The following is a 17094-nucleotide window of genomic DNA, read 5'->3' on the forward strand; positions in this document are numbered from 1 at the left end:
TGTGAAGCTGTAATGATGTACTCACGCTTCTTGTTTTGTTTGGTTTTCAGTTGCGCAAGCCTGCGAGGCGGGGCGGACTGTGCAGTCGACTCGACACCGGGGGGCCAGCGGTCAGCATCACCGGCTGTGAAAAAGGAGGTGTGGGTCGTGGGCCACTCATACGTGAGGCGTGCCGCGGACGTATTCAAAGCAGGTGACATGATTCACGTGGCTGGGGAATACGGGTACAGGGTGTCCTTCTACGGAAAGGGCGGGCTCTGTATTGACCAGTTTCAATCATTTTTCGAGGATTTGTTAGGGCGGACAAGGTCACCGCCGTCTGTAGATATAGTACATCTTGGGGGCAACGATTTGGTGACCACTGGTAGACGACTTCTTCGTGAGGCGATGCTATCCACTGTAAGTTGGTTAGCGAGAAGAGTTCCAGGGTGCACAATTGCATGGTCCCATATGATCCCACGGAAAGTGTGGCGGGGGGGTATTTCGGTTTCTGCTCTGAATCATTCAGTAAGAAAAATTAATAATAAAGTGAGTACGGTAGATTGTTCCGTTCAAGTACACTGCATTCTGTTCCGCATGGTTGTATTACAGGGGACAGTATGTATTTGGGGGATGGTGTTCATTTGTCCCGGATGGGGAACGAGTTACTCATAGGAGACCTGATAGCTTGGCTAAAGACTTTATGACATGACCTTTAGGCAGGAGTGTGGTGGGGGGGTCCGGATAGCCGGTCAACTATCCGGCCTGTGGCGGTAAGGTCATGATCGGTGAGCAGTAATTGGAAGATCCCTATGGGTGGGCGTCACCCATTACGGATGGGAGCGCTCGGGGGAGGTGGCCATTGGCCCCTCAACGGGGAGGCGGTCCCTTCTAAGGATGGGCCGCCGAAAGGAAAGGAAAGGCGGTCAAGGCCCCTTCCTGGGTAGGAGGGGCTACAGCCCCCTCCTGGGGAATTTCCCGGGGCCAGGACATCTGCGACGGCAGATGTGGTAAGTTGTGTGGGGTTTGGGAGGGGGTTTACGCTACCTTCTAGACACCTCACACGAGTCCTCGGACGACCTTTAAATGGCGTCGAGTTTATTGGGGCCCCCGTCAAGTCAAGGGAAATTGGTAGATGCACTTGAGGTACACCTCTGTGCGGTCGCCCCTCACAAGTGAGGGGGATATTTCTGGTTTAGGGATCTGACACCGGTTACGACCTTGCCGTTGGCCCTTAAACGTTAGGATGTACAATTTCAAGTTAAATGTCTTGTAGGATGTTAGTTCGGCTAGGTGAACCTTTGTATTAGAGAATATGTTAAGGTTAGCCAAACATCGCAATGTGGAAATGAAATTGTACATAATATGAAACTGTTATTTTAATGTTTTAATTTTGTTTCATATTTTAATAAATACGGCCGGGAGGGTCACTCCCTCCCGTCTTCCAAAAGTTCAGAACCGTTTCCGGTTTCCCATCCTTGGGGATTGTGTTGAGAGGGGGTGGCGAGTATCTCAGCCATATTCACAGTCATAACAAAATGTTTGAAATTATCAAATTGAAATAAAATACATGTGCTCTTTGGAGATTATAGCAATTCATACCGTGAAAAGTGTGCCAAAATATGCTTGCTGGATTTCCTTTTGACTAGGAATCTTATATACTAACAATGTATCGGGCTTATAGCCATTTTACAATATTCTACCATTTCAATTCCAGTATCAGACAAAACAGCCAATTTTATGTTTAAGATCATGGTAATGTAACTAAGAGGATTATATATTTCAGAATGTAATACTTTCAGAAAACTCACACAATGTATGCACAAGATTGCTATCCTTCATCTCAGGTTGGACTGTCATTAGTCCAAAATGCAAGAAAGTAAATGTTATGGTGCAGCATTGTAATCAACCACCTCACTTGAAAAACTGAAATTATATTTGGTATTTGTTGTAGCGACCATTCAAAATATGATAAATTGAAGGATTCTACGTATATATTGGCTGGCTTTTTCAGAGTTTTTTTTACCACCTCTTGCTGCTACTGTACATTGATGAAACTGTCAGGTTGCGACTTGGTCGCCCCTCTCAGACGAGTTTCCTCCAGACGGGCGAACAACTCCAACCGTTGGTTCAATGAGGAATTGAAGGCCCTAAAACTTACAGTCCGCCACGCCGAACGAGCCTGGAGGCGACACTACTGTCCCAACTAGAATATTTACACAAGTATATGACTCTGTGGTTTAGCAGGGGCTATAGTGTTATGGCAGAAGAATTGAAATCAAAATCCAATCTGACATTGTACATTGCCTTCAATAAATGAAAGAAGAATTTGTCAAACTCCAAGAGCTATTTTACATTGTTTAAAGTCTATGAACAGTCTGTTCACTCTGTACAGTATAGCCAATCTCTTCTCCACAATAAGGAAAATGTCACATTTGGGGAATGAGAATACAATTATATGTTATTCACCAAAATAAGGTTGCCAAACTCCTTCATTGGTTCAATTGTCTTCTGGTGAAAATTGGGAAAATGGATAGCAATTGCTCAACAGTTTAACGGGAAACCTCACTTTAACCATTGAAGAACATGTTAATACTTGTTGGTAATATTCTTTGCAATGGTGAAGATTGTATTAAGATATTTCTTATGTGATCATACTTCATGTTACTAGAATGGATTCAGATTTTTGTTTTCAAGCACTGTCATGTCACCACCACCCCAAAGTGATACTTAGATTTCTGTGACCCCCCACCAGAATAGACTTCAGATGCTCATAAAATGAACCAGGGGAATAGTGATGTTAGTCCTTTCCTGATATTCCAACTCCCATACGAGGTTACAACGTAGATGGCAAAAAATAGTAGAGCTTCAAAAAAGAATTAAGAAAATGCTATCACCAGGTTGGAAGGAGAGAAAGTGATAAGCAATCCTTTGGAGTTGTAATAGCTATGTGAAAATATGTTACTAAAGATAAGCAAGTTGATGGCCATCAACCATAATATTAATCCAGGATACAAGGACACTTCGAATATTGCAATTGTAATCGAAATAATTGAAAAATTGATTGAAAGGATTGTAATGATTTATCTTCCGGTATTAAAAATGAAACAACTTTACAATGATCTATTAAGTTATTTCCCTTTTTCAATGACACATCCATGTATTAATATTGCTAATGTGATTCCAAATGGTTCATCAATTAGAACTTGCAGTATGACATTCACAGCTATTTTAGGTATAATATTTGTTCCTTTTAATTTATGCAAGACACAAAGAAACACATAACCCTGCATTAGATGGACTGCAAAGGATGCAATGGGTCTAACTTAAGGTTTAGTTGTTATGTGAAATTATTTGTTATAATGAGAATATGGCAAATAATTTTTTTTATAAATTAGATCCTTTAAACAAAGGACAGCAGATTAAGTCGAAATAAGTTGCTCACATATAATTTTGATTAGTCTCTTCTGTCCCCAAAATTAAATGTGATGTCACAATATTCTAACCAATTATTCCCTATCCCTCAAAGTAAGACCAGTTTTCCAATTGGGATACAGATTATGCAAATCAAGAATTAAAAGTAGCCTAATAATAAAAACAAAGGAAAGCAATCAGGTCTATGTTCTGCTACTTGTCAAAATGGTTTTGGAGTCAATTATTAAAAATGTTTAGCAGCACCCAACTCTAACTTTAACTAATCAGTAATTTCAACAACTAGAATAGCACATTTCATTGTAGCTGACATTTATGGCTATTGAAATAGATTTAATTTCTTCTCCAGTTATTGTTATATCATAAGCAATAGAAACACATACTTGCAGTACTAGTTGGGCCTGTATAGGCTGCAGTGGTTCCAGTAAAAGGTTTACTTGCTAAATGAGAAAATCAGTTAGAGTGAGAAGAGAGTTAACCATAGAAATAGAACTATTCTTGCAGCTACTGTAAATTGATGAAACACGCTTTTAGTATATTTACACAAGTATATGCTTCTGTGGTTTAGCAGGGGCTTTAGTGTTAAAAAAGAAGCATTACAATGAAAATCCAATCTGACATTGTACATTGCCTTCAGTAAATGAAAGAAGATTTGGCAAACTCAAAGAGCTATTTTACAGTGTTTAAAGTCTATGGACAGTCTGTTCACTCTGGGCAGTATAGCCAATCTCTTCTCCACAATAAGGACAATTTCACTTTGAGGAAATGAGAATACAATTAGTAATACATTATTTTCCTAAATCAATCATGTAAATACCAGATATGTTATTCACAAAAATAAGGTTGCTAAACTCGTTCATTGGTTCAATTGTCTTCTGGTGAAAACTGGGAAAATGGATAGCAATTACTCAACAGTTTAACGTGAAAGCTCACTTTAACCATTGAAGAACATGTTAATACGTGTTGGAAATATTCTTTGCAATGGTGAATACTGTATTAAGATATTTCTTATGTGATCATACTTCATGTTACTAGAATGGATTCATATTTTTGTTTTCAAGCACTGTCATGTCACCACCACCCCAAAGTGATGAGCGGCATAATACTTAGATTTCTGTGACCTCCCCACCAGAATAGACTTCCAATGCACGTAAAATTAACCAGGGAATTAGTGATGTTAGTCCTTTCCTGATATTCCAACCCCCATACAAACTTGCAATGTAGGTGGCAAAAAACAGTAGAGCTTCAAAAACAGAATTAAGAGAATGCTATCCCCAGGTTGGAAGGAGCGAAAGTGATAAGCAATCCTTTGGAGTTGTTATAGCTATGTGAAAGTATGTTACTAAAGTTAAGCAAGTTGATAGTTTCATTTAAATCAATTCCCATAGAATCTTTGTATGAACGGATTAAGAAAGAAACTTTCAAGGATGGTGATTTACAATAATATTAACCCAGGATTCAAATATAGCAATTGTAATCGTAATAATTGAAAAATTGATTGACAGGATTGTATGGTTTTATCTTCCGGTACTAAAAATTAAACAACTTTACAATGATCTATTAAGTTATTTCCCTTTTCCAATGACACATCTATTTATTATTATTGCTAATGTGATTCCAATTGGTTCATCAATTAGAACTTGCAGTATGACATTCACAGCTATATTAGGTATAATATTTGTTCCCTTTAATTTACGCAATAAACAAAGAAACACATAACCCTGCATTATTCGGACTGCGAAGGATACAATGGGTCTAACTTTAAGTTTAGTTTGTATGTCAAATTATGTGTTATGATGAGAATACGGCAAAGAAAAAAAACTTATAAATTAGATCCTTTAAACAAAGGACAGCAGATTAAGTCAAAATAGGTTGCTCACATTTAATTTTGATTAATCTCTCCTGTCCCTAAAATTAAGTGTGATGTCACAATATTCTAACCAATCATTCCCTATCCCTCAAAGTAAGGCCAGTTTTCTAATTGGGGTACAGATTATGCAAATCAAGAAGTAAAAGTACCCTAATCATAAAAATAAAGAAATGCAATCAGGTCTATGCTCTGCTAATTGACAAAATGGTTTTGGAGTCAATTCTTAACATTTTTTTAGCAGTACCCAACACTAACTTTAACTAATCAGTCATTTCAACAACTAGAATAGCACATTTCATTGTAGCTGACATTTATGGCTATTGAAATAGATTGTAATTTCTTCTCCAGTTCTTGTTTTATCATAAGCAATAGAAACACATACTTGCAGTACCAGTTGGGCCTGTATAGGCTTCCGTGGTTCCAGTAAAAGGTTTACTTGCTAAATGAGAAAATCAGTTAGAGTGAGAAGAGAGTTAATCATAGAAATAGAACTATTCATAATTTAGTCATTAATATAAAGGAAAGAAGGCTTTGGCAAATTGTGGTTACCAATATGTATTTTAGTTAGAAACTTCCTATGTTGTAAATGGAAGAAAGCTATATTCTAAGTACTGAATTCCCGTCTCAAAAAACAAGGACAATTTCAAAATTGCAATATTAATAATATAAATTAATATAAACATTATTTTAAGGTTTAAAAATTTCAATGGATTACATTATTTGGTGAAAGGAAGTTGCTAAATACTACAAAAGGTCAATCATTTTTTTTAATCATGGTGCAATTAAGTCATTGCAACGTTTCCTGAATAATCAAATCACAGAAATAAAACAAAGCACATGAAGACATTGGTCTTAATATTAATCAAAATGACTAATGATTTTGAAGTGTGTTTCTTGATACATAGATACATAATGATATGTCAATTGTTTCCCCACATTTGGTGCTGCTTAATAAGATAGAAAGGCATACTCTTAATCACAGTAAGTCTGTTTTCAGATCCAATAGATACTCGAGGATGTACATTTGTTATATTAAAGGATGGGTTATAGTCTATCTATAATTGAGCAGATTCAACTTTCATAGTTAAAAAGAATTTAAAGTGTGCGAAAACATGTCTTCTGAATTTAATTTTAGCTAGTAATTAACTAGACCAACAACAAACCAAGCTGACAATCACGTCACGAATTTCAACCTTTTTAATTACCAACTCTGTTACTACGATCAATGTCCTGTTTGTAGTAATGAGAGTATACCTAAGAGGTTAATATATTTATAATGAAATAATTTACGTACAAGAACACAATCTTATTTTGTGCAGGAGTGTTGCAGCCCTTCTTTTTAGGTAAAGTTTTCCTCAGCTGGAAATTTAGAAAATTAAATTTAACGGGCACAATGTACTAACCAGTCAACCTACTTGAATAACGAAAATTGCAAAATTTAAATTGTGCTAGCAACACTTAAAAATACGCCATTTGGTAGGACGTTATATAATCTATCTATCTTTGAGTATGCTGCTTATTTTTCATCTGGAACAGTCTTCATATATCTATGAAGCTCATATTTGAAGTACTAGTGATGTTTGTATGGACATTAATGGTTCCAGGAGGGGGTATAGTTGCATAGCTTAGAAGGAATGAGGTAAAACTAAGACTATGATATGAAAATCCATTTTAACATTGTGTAATATCAGAAATACTTGAAAAAGGACCTTTACTTAATGATGAAGATGTATTTCATTTTGCAAAGTTTTCGGAAAGTCGTTAAATTGTGCTTAGTACAGTAAATCTCTACTTTAAAATTGGGCCAAATTTACATTTGGGGAAATTAGATTATAATTAAGGATCAATTTTTCTCATAATCTAAAACCAGGACATATTATTTGCAAATCCAAGTTGCTAAGCATCCTATTTGATAGAAGTGTCTCTTGGTGACAAATGTGAAAATTCATAGCATTGCTTCAGCATTGTAATGTGTAAATTCACCTCAACCTTCACAGAACATATTCCTTACCTTTGGTAATATTTGTTATTATGGTGTTTACTATATACTCACATTTCTTATGAGAGCATACTTCCTGGTGCTACACTGGATTCAGACTATTTTTTGCATTATCATGTCATATCAACTACACCACATGGTACTGTGAGGTATTATACTTAGATGTTTGTGAACCTACTAGCTAGACCTTAGATGCATATAAATGGAATCATAGGAGTAAGTAATATTAGTTCTGGACTCATATTCCTTCCCCACAGAAAGACTGAGAATGGAGATGGCAAGGCAAAGGACTGAATAGGACCAATATGTAAGAAATCAGCACTCTTAAAGGGAAAGAAGGGAAAGGTAAAGGCAATCTGTTGGAGTTGTCATGGCTATTGATAAAATATTGCTAAAGTTAAATAATTTGCTATCCTAATTAAAAATGATTCCTACAGACTCTTTCGATAAACTACTACCTAAGTAGTTCTCAAGGAGGATGATTCACTCTATTGTAAATAAAGGATATCAGGCTAATTCAAGTGCAGCTGTTTAAATAAAAAAATACACTTTTCAGAAAATATCATTAATAAAAATACTTTATGGTAGAATGTTCCTGTACTTCAAATTACACATATTTATAGTGTTCTAATAAGGTTTTCCTTTCTCCAATAACAAATCCATTCAAAATTTGTTCTAATGAGATTCCAATTTATTCATCACTTAGAGCTTGCTATATGACATTAATGGATGGATTATTTACTATATTTGTTTATGCCATAATAATTATTTATAATACTTGTTTGCTTTTGTTTATGCCAAAAGAACTATGAAACAAATAAGCCAATAATAGTTGAACTGCATATGATTCATTGAATCTAGTACGAGTGTATTCTGTAGATGTGGTTAGTGATTATTCATTGTGATGAGAATATATCAAAGAACAAACAACTTTCAAAGTTCAATCCTTTAAACAAACGAAAGGAGGCTAACGTGAACTCAAGGGTCTAGGGTAAACTCTACATACAACTCTCATGAGCCACAAGTAAAATGTAATAGATTGTAGAAAATAATGTCACTTCTCTTAAACTAACGCTGAGTTAGCTTTTGGGATCATAATTATACAATTAAGAAGTAAAGATTGTTGGATAATTATTTGCATAAATAACAATCTTTGACAAAGTCAGGGTTATGCTCTGTTAATTGTCCAAATGTTTGTAGAAGTCAGTATTTAAAAATTAGTTATGACATACATCTCTAACTAAGCTACACTATTCAATCACTAAAATAACATGTGTATGTTATTTGACATGCATGGCTATGGAAACGTATGGTAATTGCTTCTCTATGTCTTATCTTGCCAAAAGCAACAGAAACACATACTTGCAGTACTAGTTGGGCCTATATAGACTTTTGTGGTTCCAGTAGGAATCATAGAAGCTAGATAAGAAAATAGGCTAATGTCAGAATAAGGTTAAGCTAAAATATGAAAATGTTCATAATGTGTTTATATAAAGGAAAGAAGTTTTGATAAGTTTCTTTTTAATTACAAAGTTATTTTGGTATAAATGGAACAAATCTCCAGTTATGAGGCAATGTTCCTACTACAAAATTCCATTCCTTGAAAAAAGGATAATTTCTTAGTTGCTATAATACTGCAAACGTATATATTTGTTATGGTTTAATATTTAATTTAAAAAAAATACATTTGTCGGTGAAATGAAGATGCCTAATACTGTAGGAGGACAATCATTTTGGAAACAACAGAGCAAATTCAGTCATAACAAAATGTTCGAAATCATAAATATGAAATAAAATACATGTGCTCTTTGGAGCTAATAGCAATGCAAAATGTGTAAAGTGTGCCAAAATATGCTTGCTGGATTTACTTTTGACTAGGAATCTCATAAACTAACAATGTATCAGGCTTATAGCCATTTTTCAATATTCTACCATTTCCATTCCATTATCAGACACCAGAGCCAATTTTATGATTATGGTAATGTAACTAAGAGGATAATATATTTCAGAACGTAATACTTTCAGAAAAGTCACACAATTTATGCACAAGATTGCAAGATTGCTATCTTTTATCTCAGGTTGGGCTGTCATTAGTCCAAAATGCTAGAAATTAAATGTTTATTTTTGTTTTTTATTTTTTTTGTCCTCATATTTGCCCTTGGTGACCATATAGTAACGAAAAAATAGAGGAGATGACAGAAACACTGACCCAGATTTACTGGGGGGGGGGGGGGGGGGATTTTAATGATTCCTACCGGAGTACCCCGCAGTGCAAGGCATCTACCACTTAATCATCACATGGTACCATCTAGGCTAGCGTACTGCTGTATACTACCCGTTTCGTAGCCAAAGTCGCCCATGTAGGGTATGTATAGCAAAAGGGGGCCAAATAAGAAGACCCTTCCAAGCAGCGTAATCATAGGACATGGGGAAAAAATAAAAATAAAAAACCCATGATATTCTGATCCATGATTACCAATTCAATAGTAGCCAAAATCTTCTCTTATTTTGGTTCCCAGCTCTAATCATATCCAATTTTGACATCTGTAGCATAGATGCACGCCAGTCGGTAAAAAGTGGAGGTGCCTTATCTTTCCAACGTTTACATATTTCTCTTCTAGCCAGCACACAACCATAGAAGGCCAATTTTTTACCTATGCCACAAAGCTCTGGTAGAATACCAAAAAAGACTAACAGAGGGCAAGGGCTGACTTGCGATCCTACCGCCAAAGAGATGGAGACGCAGATTTCATTCCAATATGATGTTAAGAATGAACACTCAAAAAACATATGAACGTCTGATGCGGCTACCAAACCGCATCTGGGACAAGCAACCAGAGCGGTATTGGGGAACTTTGATAAACATAATGGGGAATAGTACGCCCTGTGCAATGTGAACAAATGGTTGCGGCGGAGCCATGAAGGTTTCACCGTGTCCCCCAGAAATTAAATTTTATGGTGCAGCATTCTACTCAACCAACTCACTTGAAAAACTGAAATTATGTTTGGGATTTGTTGTAGCGAACATTTAAAATATGATAAATTGAAGGATTCTACATATATATTGGCTGGCTCATTCAGAGTATGTTTTTTTTACCACCTCTTGCAGCTACTGTAAATTGATGAAACACGCTTTTAGTATATTTACACTAGTACATGCTTCTGTGGTTTAGCAGGGGCTTTAGTGTTAAGGCAGAAGCATTGAAAGAAAAATCCAATCTGACATTGTACATTGCCTTCGATAAATAAAAGAAGAATTTGGCAAACTCAAAGAGCTATTTTACATTGTTTAAAGTCTGTGGACAGTCTGTTCAATCTGGGCAGTATAGCCAATCTCTTCTCCACAATAAGGAACATTTCACATTTGGGGAAATGAGACGACAATTAGTAATACATTATTTTCCTAAATCAATCATGTAAATACCAGATATGTTATTCACCAAAAAATGGTTGCTGAACTCCTTCATTGGTTCAATTGTCTTCTGGTGAAAACTGGGAAAATGGACAGCAATTTCTCAATAGTTTAACTGGAAAGCTCACTTTAACCATTGAAGAACATGTTAATACTTATTGGAAATATTATTTGCAATGCTGAAGACTGTATTAAGATATTTCTTATGTGATCATACTTCATGTTACTAGAATGGATTCAGATTTTTGTTTTCAAGCTCTGTCATGTCACCACCACCCCAAAGTGATGAGCGGCATTATATTTAGATTTCTGTGACCTCCCACCAGAATAGATTCAGATGCACGTAAAATTAACCAGGGGATTAGTGATGTTAGCCCTTTCCTGATATTCCAACCCCCATACAAGCTTACAGTGTAGATGGCAGAAAACAGTAGAGCTTCAAAAAAAGAATAAAGAAAATGCTATCTCCAGGTTGGAAGGAGAGAAAGTGATAAACAATCCTTTTGAGTTTTTATAGCTATGTGAAAGTATGTTACTAAAGTTAAGCAAGTTCATAGTCTAATTTAAATCAATTCCCATAGAATCTTGTATGAACTGATTGAGAAAGAAACTTTCAAGGATTGTGATCAACCATAATATTAATCCAGGATACCAGGACACTACAAATATAGGAATTGTAATCAGAATAATTGAACAATTGATTGAAAGGATTGTATGGTTTTATCTTCTGGTACTAAAAATGAAACAACTTTACAATGATCTATTAAGTTATTTCCCTTTTCCAATGACACATCCCTTTAATATTATTGCTAATGTGATTCCAATTGGTTCATCAATTAGAACTTGCAGTATGACATTTACAGCTATTTTAGGTACAATATTTGTTCCTTTTAATTCATGTAATCAACAAAGAAACACATAACACTGCAAAAGTTGGACTTCGAAGGATGCAATGGGTCTAACTTTAGGTTGTGTTGGTATGTGAAATTATTTGTTATGATGAGAATATGGCAATGAAAAAAAATTATAAATTAGATCCTTTAAACAAAGGACAGCAGATTGAGTCAAAATAAGTTGCTCACATTTAATTTGGATTAATCTCTCCTGTCCCCAAAATTAAATATGATGTCACAATATTCTAACCAATCATTCCCTATCCCTCAAAGTAAGGCCAGTTTTCCAATTGGGATACAGAATATGCATATCAAGAAATAAAAGTAGCCTAATCATAAAAACAAAGGACTGCAATCAGGTGTATGCTCTGCTACTTGTAAAAATGGTTTTGGAGTCAATTATTAAAAATGTGTAGCAGCACCGAACTCTAACTTTAACTAATGAGTAATTTCAACAACTAGAATAGCACATTTCATTGTAGCTGACATTTATGGCTATTGAAATAGATTGTAATTTCTTCTGTAGTTCTTTTTATATCATAAGCAATAGAAACACATACTTGCAGTACCAGTTGGGCCTGTATAGGCCTCCGTGGTTCCAGTAAAAGGTTTACTTGCTAAATGAAAAAATCAGTTAGAGTGAGAAGAGAGTTAAGCATAGAAAATAGAACTATTCATAATTTAGTCATTAATATAAAGGAAAGAAGGCTTTGGCAAATTGTGGTTATTAAAATGTATTTTAGTTTTAGTTAGAAATTCCTGTGGTGTAAATGGTACAAAGCTATATTCTAAGTAATGGATTCCCTTTACGAAAAACAAGGACCATTTCAAATTTGCAATATTAATAATGTAAACTGATATAAACATTATTTGAAGGTTTAAAAATTTCAATGGATTCCATTATTTAGTGAATAGAAGTTGCTAAATACTACAAAAGGTCAAGAATTGTTTAAATCATGGTGCAATTAAAAGTCATTGCAACGTTTCCTAAAAATTCAAATCACAGGAATAAAACATAGCACATGAAGACATTGGTCTTAATAGTAATCAAACTGACTAATGATTTTGAAGTGTGTTTCTTGATACATAGATACATAATCATATGTTATTTGTTTCCCCACTTTTGGTGCTGCTTAATAAGATGGAAAGGCATACTTTCAATCACAGTAAGTCTGCTATCGGATCCAATAAATACTCGAGGATGTATATTTGTTTTTTTAAAGGATGGGTTATAGTCTATCTATAATTGAAAAGATTCAACTTTCAGTTTTAAAAAGAATTTAAAGTGTGCCAAAACATGTCTGCTGAATTTAATGTTAACTAGTAATTAACTAGACCAACAACAAGCCAAGCTGAAAATCATGTCACAAATGTCAACCTTTTTAATTACAAACTCTGTCACTACGATCAATGTCCTGTTTGTAGTAATGAGAGTATAACTAAGAGGTTAATATATTTATAATGAAATAATGTACGTACACAAACACATTCATTTTTTGTGCAGGAATGTTGGAGCCCTTCTTTTCAGGTAAAGTTTTCCTCAGCGAGACATTCTGAAACTTAAATTTAATGGGCAACATGTACTAACCAGTCAACCCACTTGAATAACGGAAATTCCCAAAATTAAATTGTGCTAGTAACACTTCAAAATACGGCTATTGGTAGGACGTTATATATCTCTGTCAATCTTAGAGTATGTTGCTTATTTTTGATCTTTAACAGTCTTAATATATCTATGAAGCACATATTTGCAGTACTAGTGATGTTGGTAAGGACTTTGATGGTTCCAGGAGGGGGTATAGTAGCATAGCTTAAAAGGAATGAGGTAAAACTAAGACTATGATATGAAAATCCATTTTAACATTATGTAATGTCGCAGGACATAATATTTGCAAAACCAAGTTGCTAAGCTTCCTACTTGATTGACATGTCTCTTGTTGACAAATGTGAAAATTCATAGCAATGCTTCAGCATTGTAATGTGTAAATTCACCTCAACCTTAAAATAACATATTCCTTACCTTTGGTAACATTTGTTATTATGGTGTTTACTATATACACACATTTCCATACGTCCTGGTGCTACACTGGATTCAGACTATTTCCTGCATTATCTTATCATATCAACTGCACCACATGGTACTGTGCGGTATTATACTTTGACTTTTGTGAACCTACCAGATAGACCTTAGATTCATATACATGGAATCATAGGAGTAAGTAATATTAGTTCTGGACTCATATTCCATCCCCACAGAAAGACTGAGAATGGAGATGGCAAGGCAAAGGACTGAATAAGACGAATATTTAAGAAATCAGCACTCTTAAAGGGAAAGAAGGGAAGGTAAAGGCAATCTGTTGGAGTTGTCATAGCTATTGGAAAAATATTGCTAAAGTTAAATAATTTGCTATCCTAATTAAAAATGATTCCTATAGACTCTTTCGCTAAACTCCTACTTAAGTAGTTCTCAAGGAGGATGACTCACTCTAGTGTAAATCCAGGATATCAGCTAATTCAAGTGCAGCTGTTTAGATTAAAAAATGTACTTTTCAGAAAATAGCATTATTAAAAATACTTTATGGTAGAATGTTCCTGTAGTTCAAATTACACACATTAACAGTGTTCATATATTTGTTTATGCCATAATAATTATTTATAATATTTGTTTGCTTTTGTTTGTTTATGCCAAAAGAACTATGAAAAAAATAAGCCAATAATAGTTCAACTGCATATGATTCAGTGGATCTAGTAAGAGTGTATTCTGTAGATGTGGTTATTGAATATTCATTATGATGTGAATATATAGAAAAACAAACAACTTTCAAAGTTCAATCCTTTAAACAAAAGAAAGGAGACTAACGTGAACACAAGGGTGTAGGGTACACTCTAGATAAAACTCTCATGAGCCACAAGTTAAATGTAATAGATTCTAGAAAATAATTTCCCTTCTCTTAAACTAATGCTAAGTTAGCTTTTGGGATAATAATTATACAATTAAGAAGTAAAGATTGTTGGATAAATATTCGCACAAATAACAATCTTTGACAAAGTCGGGGTTATGCTCTGTTAATTGTCCAAATGTTTTTAGAAGTCAGTATTTCAAAATTAGTTATGACAGATATCTCTAACTAAGCTACGCTATTCAATGACTAAAATAATATGTGTATGTTATTTGACATGCATAGCTATCGAAACGTATGGTAATTGCTTCTCTAGGTCTTGTCTTGCCAAAAGCAACACAAACACATACTTGCAGTACTAGTTGGGCCTATATAGACTTTTGTGGTTCCAGTAGGAATTATAGAACCTAGATAAGAAAATAGGCTAATGTCAGAATAAGGTTAAGCTAAAATATGGAAATATTGTTCATAATGTGTTTGTTTATTTAAAGGAAAGAAGTTTTGCTGAGTTTCTCTTTAATTACAAAGTTATTTTGGTATAAATGGGAAAAAATCTCCAGTTATGAGGCAATGTTAATAATGCTGAATTCCATTCCTTAAAAAAAGGATCATTTCTTAGTTGCTATAACATTGCAAATTTATATATTTGTTATGGTTTATTATTTGATTAAAAAAATTACATTTGTGTGTGAAATGAAGATGCTTAATACTGTAGGAGGACAATCATTTTGGAAACTAGAATGCGAATTCAGTCATAACAAAATATTGGAAATCATCAATTTGAAATAAATTACATGTGCTCTTTGGAGCTAATAGCAATTCAAAATGTGTAAAGTGTGCCAAAATATGCTTGCTGGATTTCCTTTTGACTAGGAATCTCATAAACTAACAATTTATCGGGCTTATAGCCATTTTACAATATTCTACCATTACAATTCCATTATCAGACACAACTGCCAATTTTATGTTTATGGTTATGGTAATGTAACTAAGAGGATAATGTATTGCAGAACATAATACTTTCAGAAAAGTAATCACAATTTATGCACAAGATTGCTATCTTTTATCTCAGGTTGGACTGTCATTAGTCCAAAATGCTAGAAATGTAATTTTATGGTGCAGCATTCTACTCAAACAACTCACTTGAAAAACTGAAATTATATTTGGTATTTGTTGTAGCGAACATTTAAAATATGATAAATTGAAGGATTCTACATATATATTGGCTAGCTTATTCAGAGTATGTTTTTTTTACCACCTCTTGCAGCTACTGTAAATTGACGAAACACGCTTTTAGTATATTTACGCAAGTATATGCTTCTGTGGTTTAGCAGGGGCTTTAGTGTTAAGGCAGAAGCATTGAAAGGAAAATCCAGTCTGACATTGTACATTGCCTTCGATAAATGAAAGAAGAATTTGGCAAACTCAAGATCTATTTTACATTGTTTAAAGTCTATGGGCAGTCTGTTCAATCTGGGCAGTATAGCCAATCTCTTCTCCACAATAAGGAACATTTCACATTTGAGGTAATGAGACTACAATTAGTAATACATTATTTTCCTAAATCAATCATGTAAATACCAGATATGTTGTTCACCAAAATAAGGTTGTTAAACTCCTTCATTGGTTCAATTGTCTTCTGGTGAAAACTGGGAAAATGGATAGCAATTGCTCAACAGTTTAACTGGAAAGCTCACTTTAACCAGTGAAGAACATGTTTATACTTGTTGGAAATATAATTTGCAATAGTGAAGACTGTATTAAGATATTTCTTATGTGATCATACTTCATGTTACTAGAATGGATTCAGATTTTTGTGTTCAAGCACTGTCATGTCACCACCACCCCAAAGTGATGAGCGGCATTATACTTAGATTTCTGTGACCCCCACACCAGTATAGACTTCAGAAGCACTTAAAATTAACCAGGGGATTAGTGATGTTAGTCCTTTCCTGATATTCCAACCCCCATACAAGCTTACAATATAGATGGCAGAAAACAGAGGAGCTTCAAAAATAGAATTAAGAAAATGCTATCTCCAAGTTGGAAGGAGCGAAGGTGATAAACAATCCTTTGGAGTTGTTATAGCTATGTGAAAGTATGTTTCTAAAGTTAAGCAAGTTGATAGTCTAATTTAAATCAATTCCCAAAAAATCTTTGTTTGAAATGATTAAGAAAGAAACTTTCAAGGATGGTGATCTACCATAATAATAATCCTTTGGAGTTGTTATAGCTATGTGAAAGTATGTTTCTAAAGTTAAGCAAGTTGATAGTCTAATTTAAATCAATTTCCATAGAATCGTTGTTTGAAATGATTAAGAAAGAAACTTTCAAGGATGGTGATCTACCATAATAATAATCCAGGATACCAGGACACTTCAAATATAGCAATTGTAATTGGAATAATTGGAAAATTGATTGAAAGGATTGTATGGTTTTATTTTCTGGTACTTAAAATGAAACAACTTAACAATGATCTATTAAGTTATTTCCCTTTTCCAATGACACATCCATTTATTATTATTGCTAATGTGATTCCAATTGGTACATCAAGTAGAACTTGCAGTATGGAAAGGGGCGACCACTCAGTCCCCCCGAACGTATGGCTG

At 34.4% G+C, this 17094-nt stretch overlaps 1 protein-coding gene across 1 annotated transcript in view; it reads right to left on the reverse strand.

Moving 5' to 3' along the window:
- Positions 1 to 17094, reverse strand: part of LOC147750621 (uncharacterized) — a 920203-nt gene that overhangs the window by 34863 nt on the left and 868246 nt on the right. Inside the window, exons 35-37 of the mRNA XM_086929808.1 lie at positions 12146 to 12202; positions 5664 to 5720; positions 3795 to 3851 (exon numbers count right to left, since the gene is read on the reverse strand). Coding sequence (XP_086785934.1) covers positions 3795 to 3851; positions 5664 to 5720; positions 12146 to 12202 — 171 coding nt within the window. The remainder of the gene's footprint in view (positions 1 to 3794; positions 3852 to 5663; positions 5721 to 12145; positions 12203 to 17094) is intronic.

The sequence above is a fragment of the Lissotriton vulgaris genome, chromosome 1_1 (assembly GCF_964263255.1).
Source record: "Lissotriton vulgaris chromosome 1_1, aLisVul1.2, whole genome shotgun sequence".
NCBI classification, from domain to species: Eukaryota; Metazoa; Chordata; class Amphibia; order Caudata; family Salamandridae; genus Lissotriton; species Lissotriton vulgaris.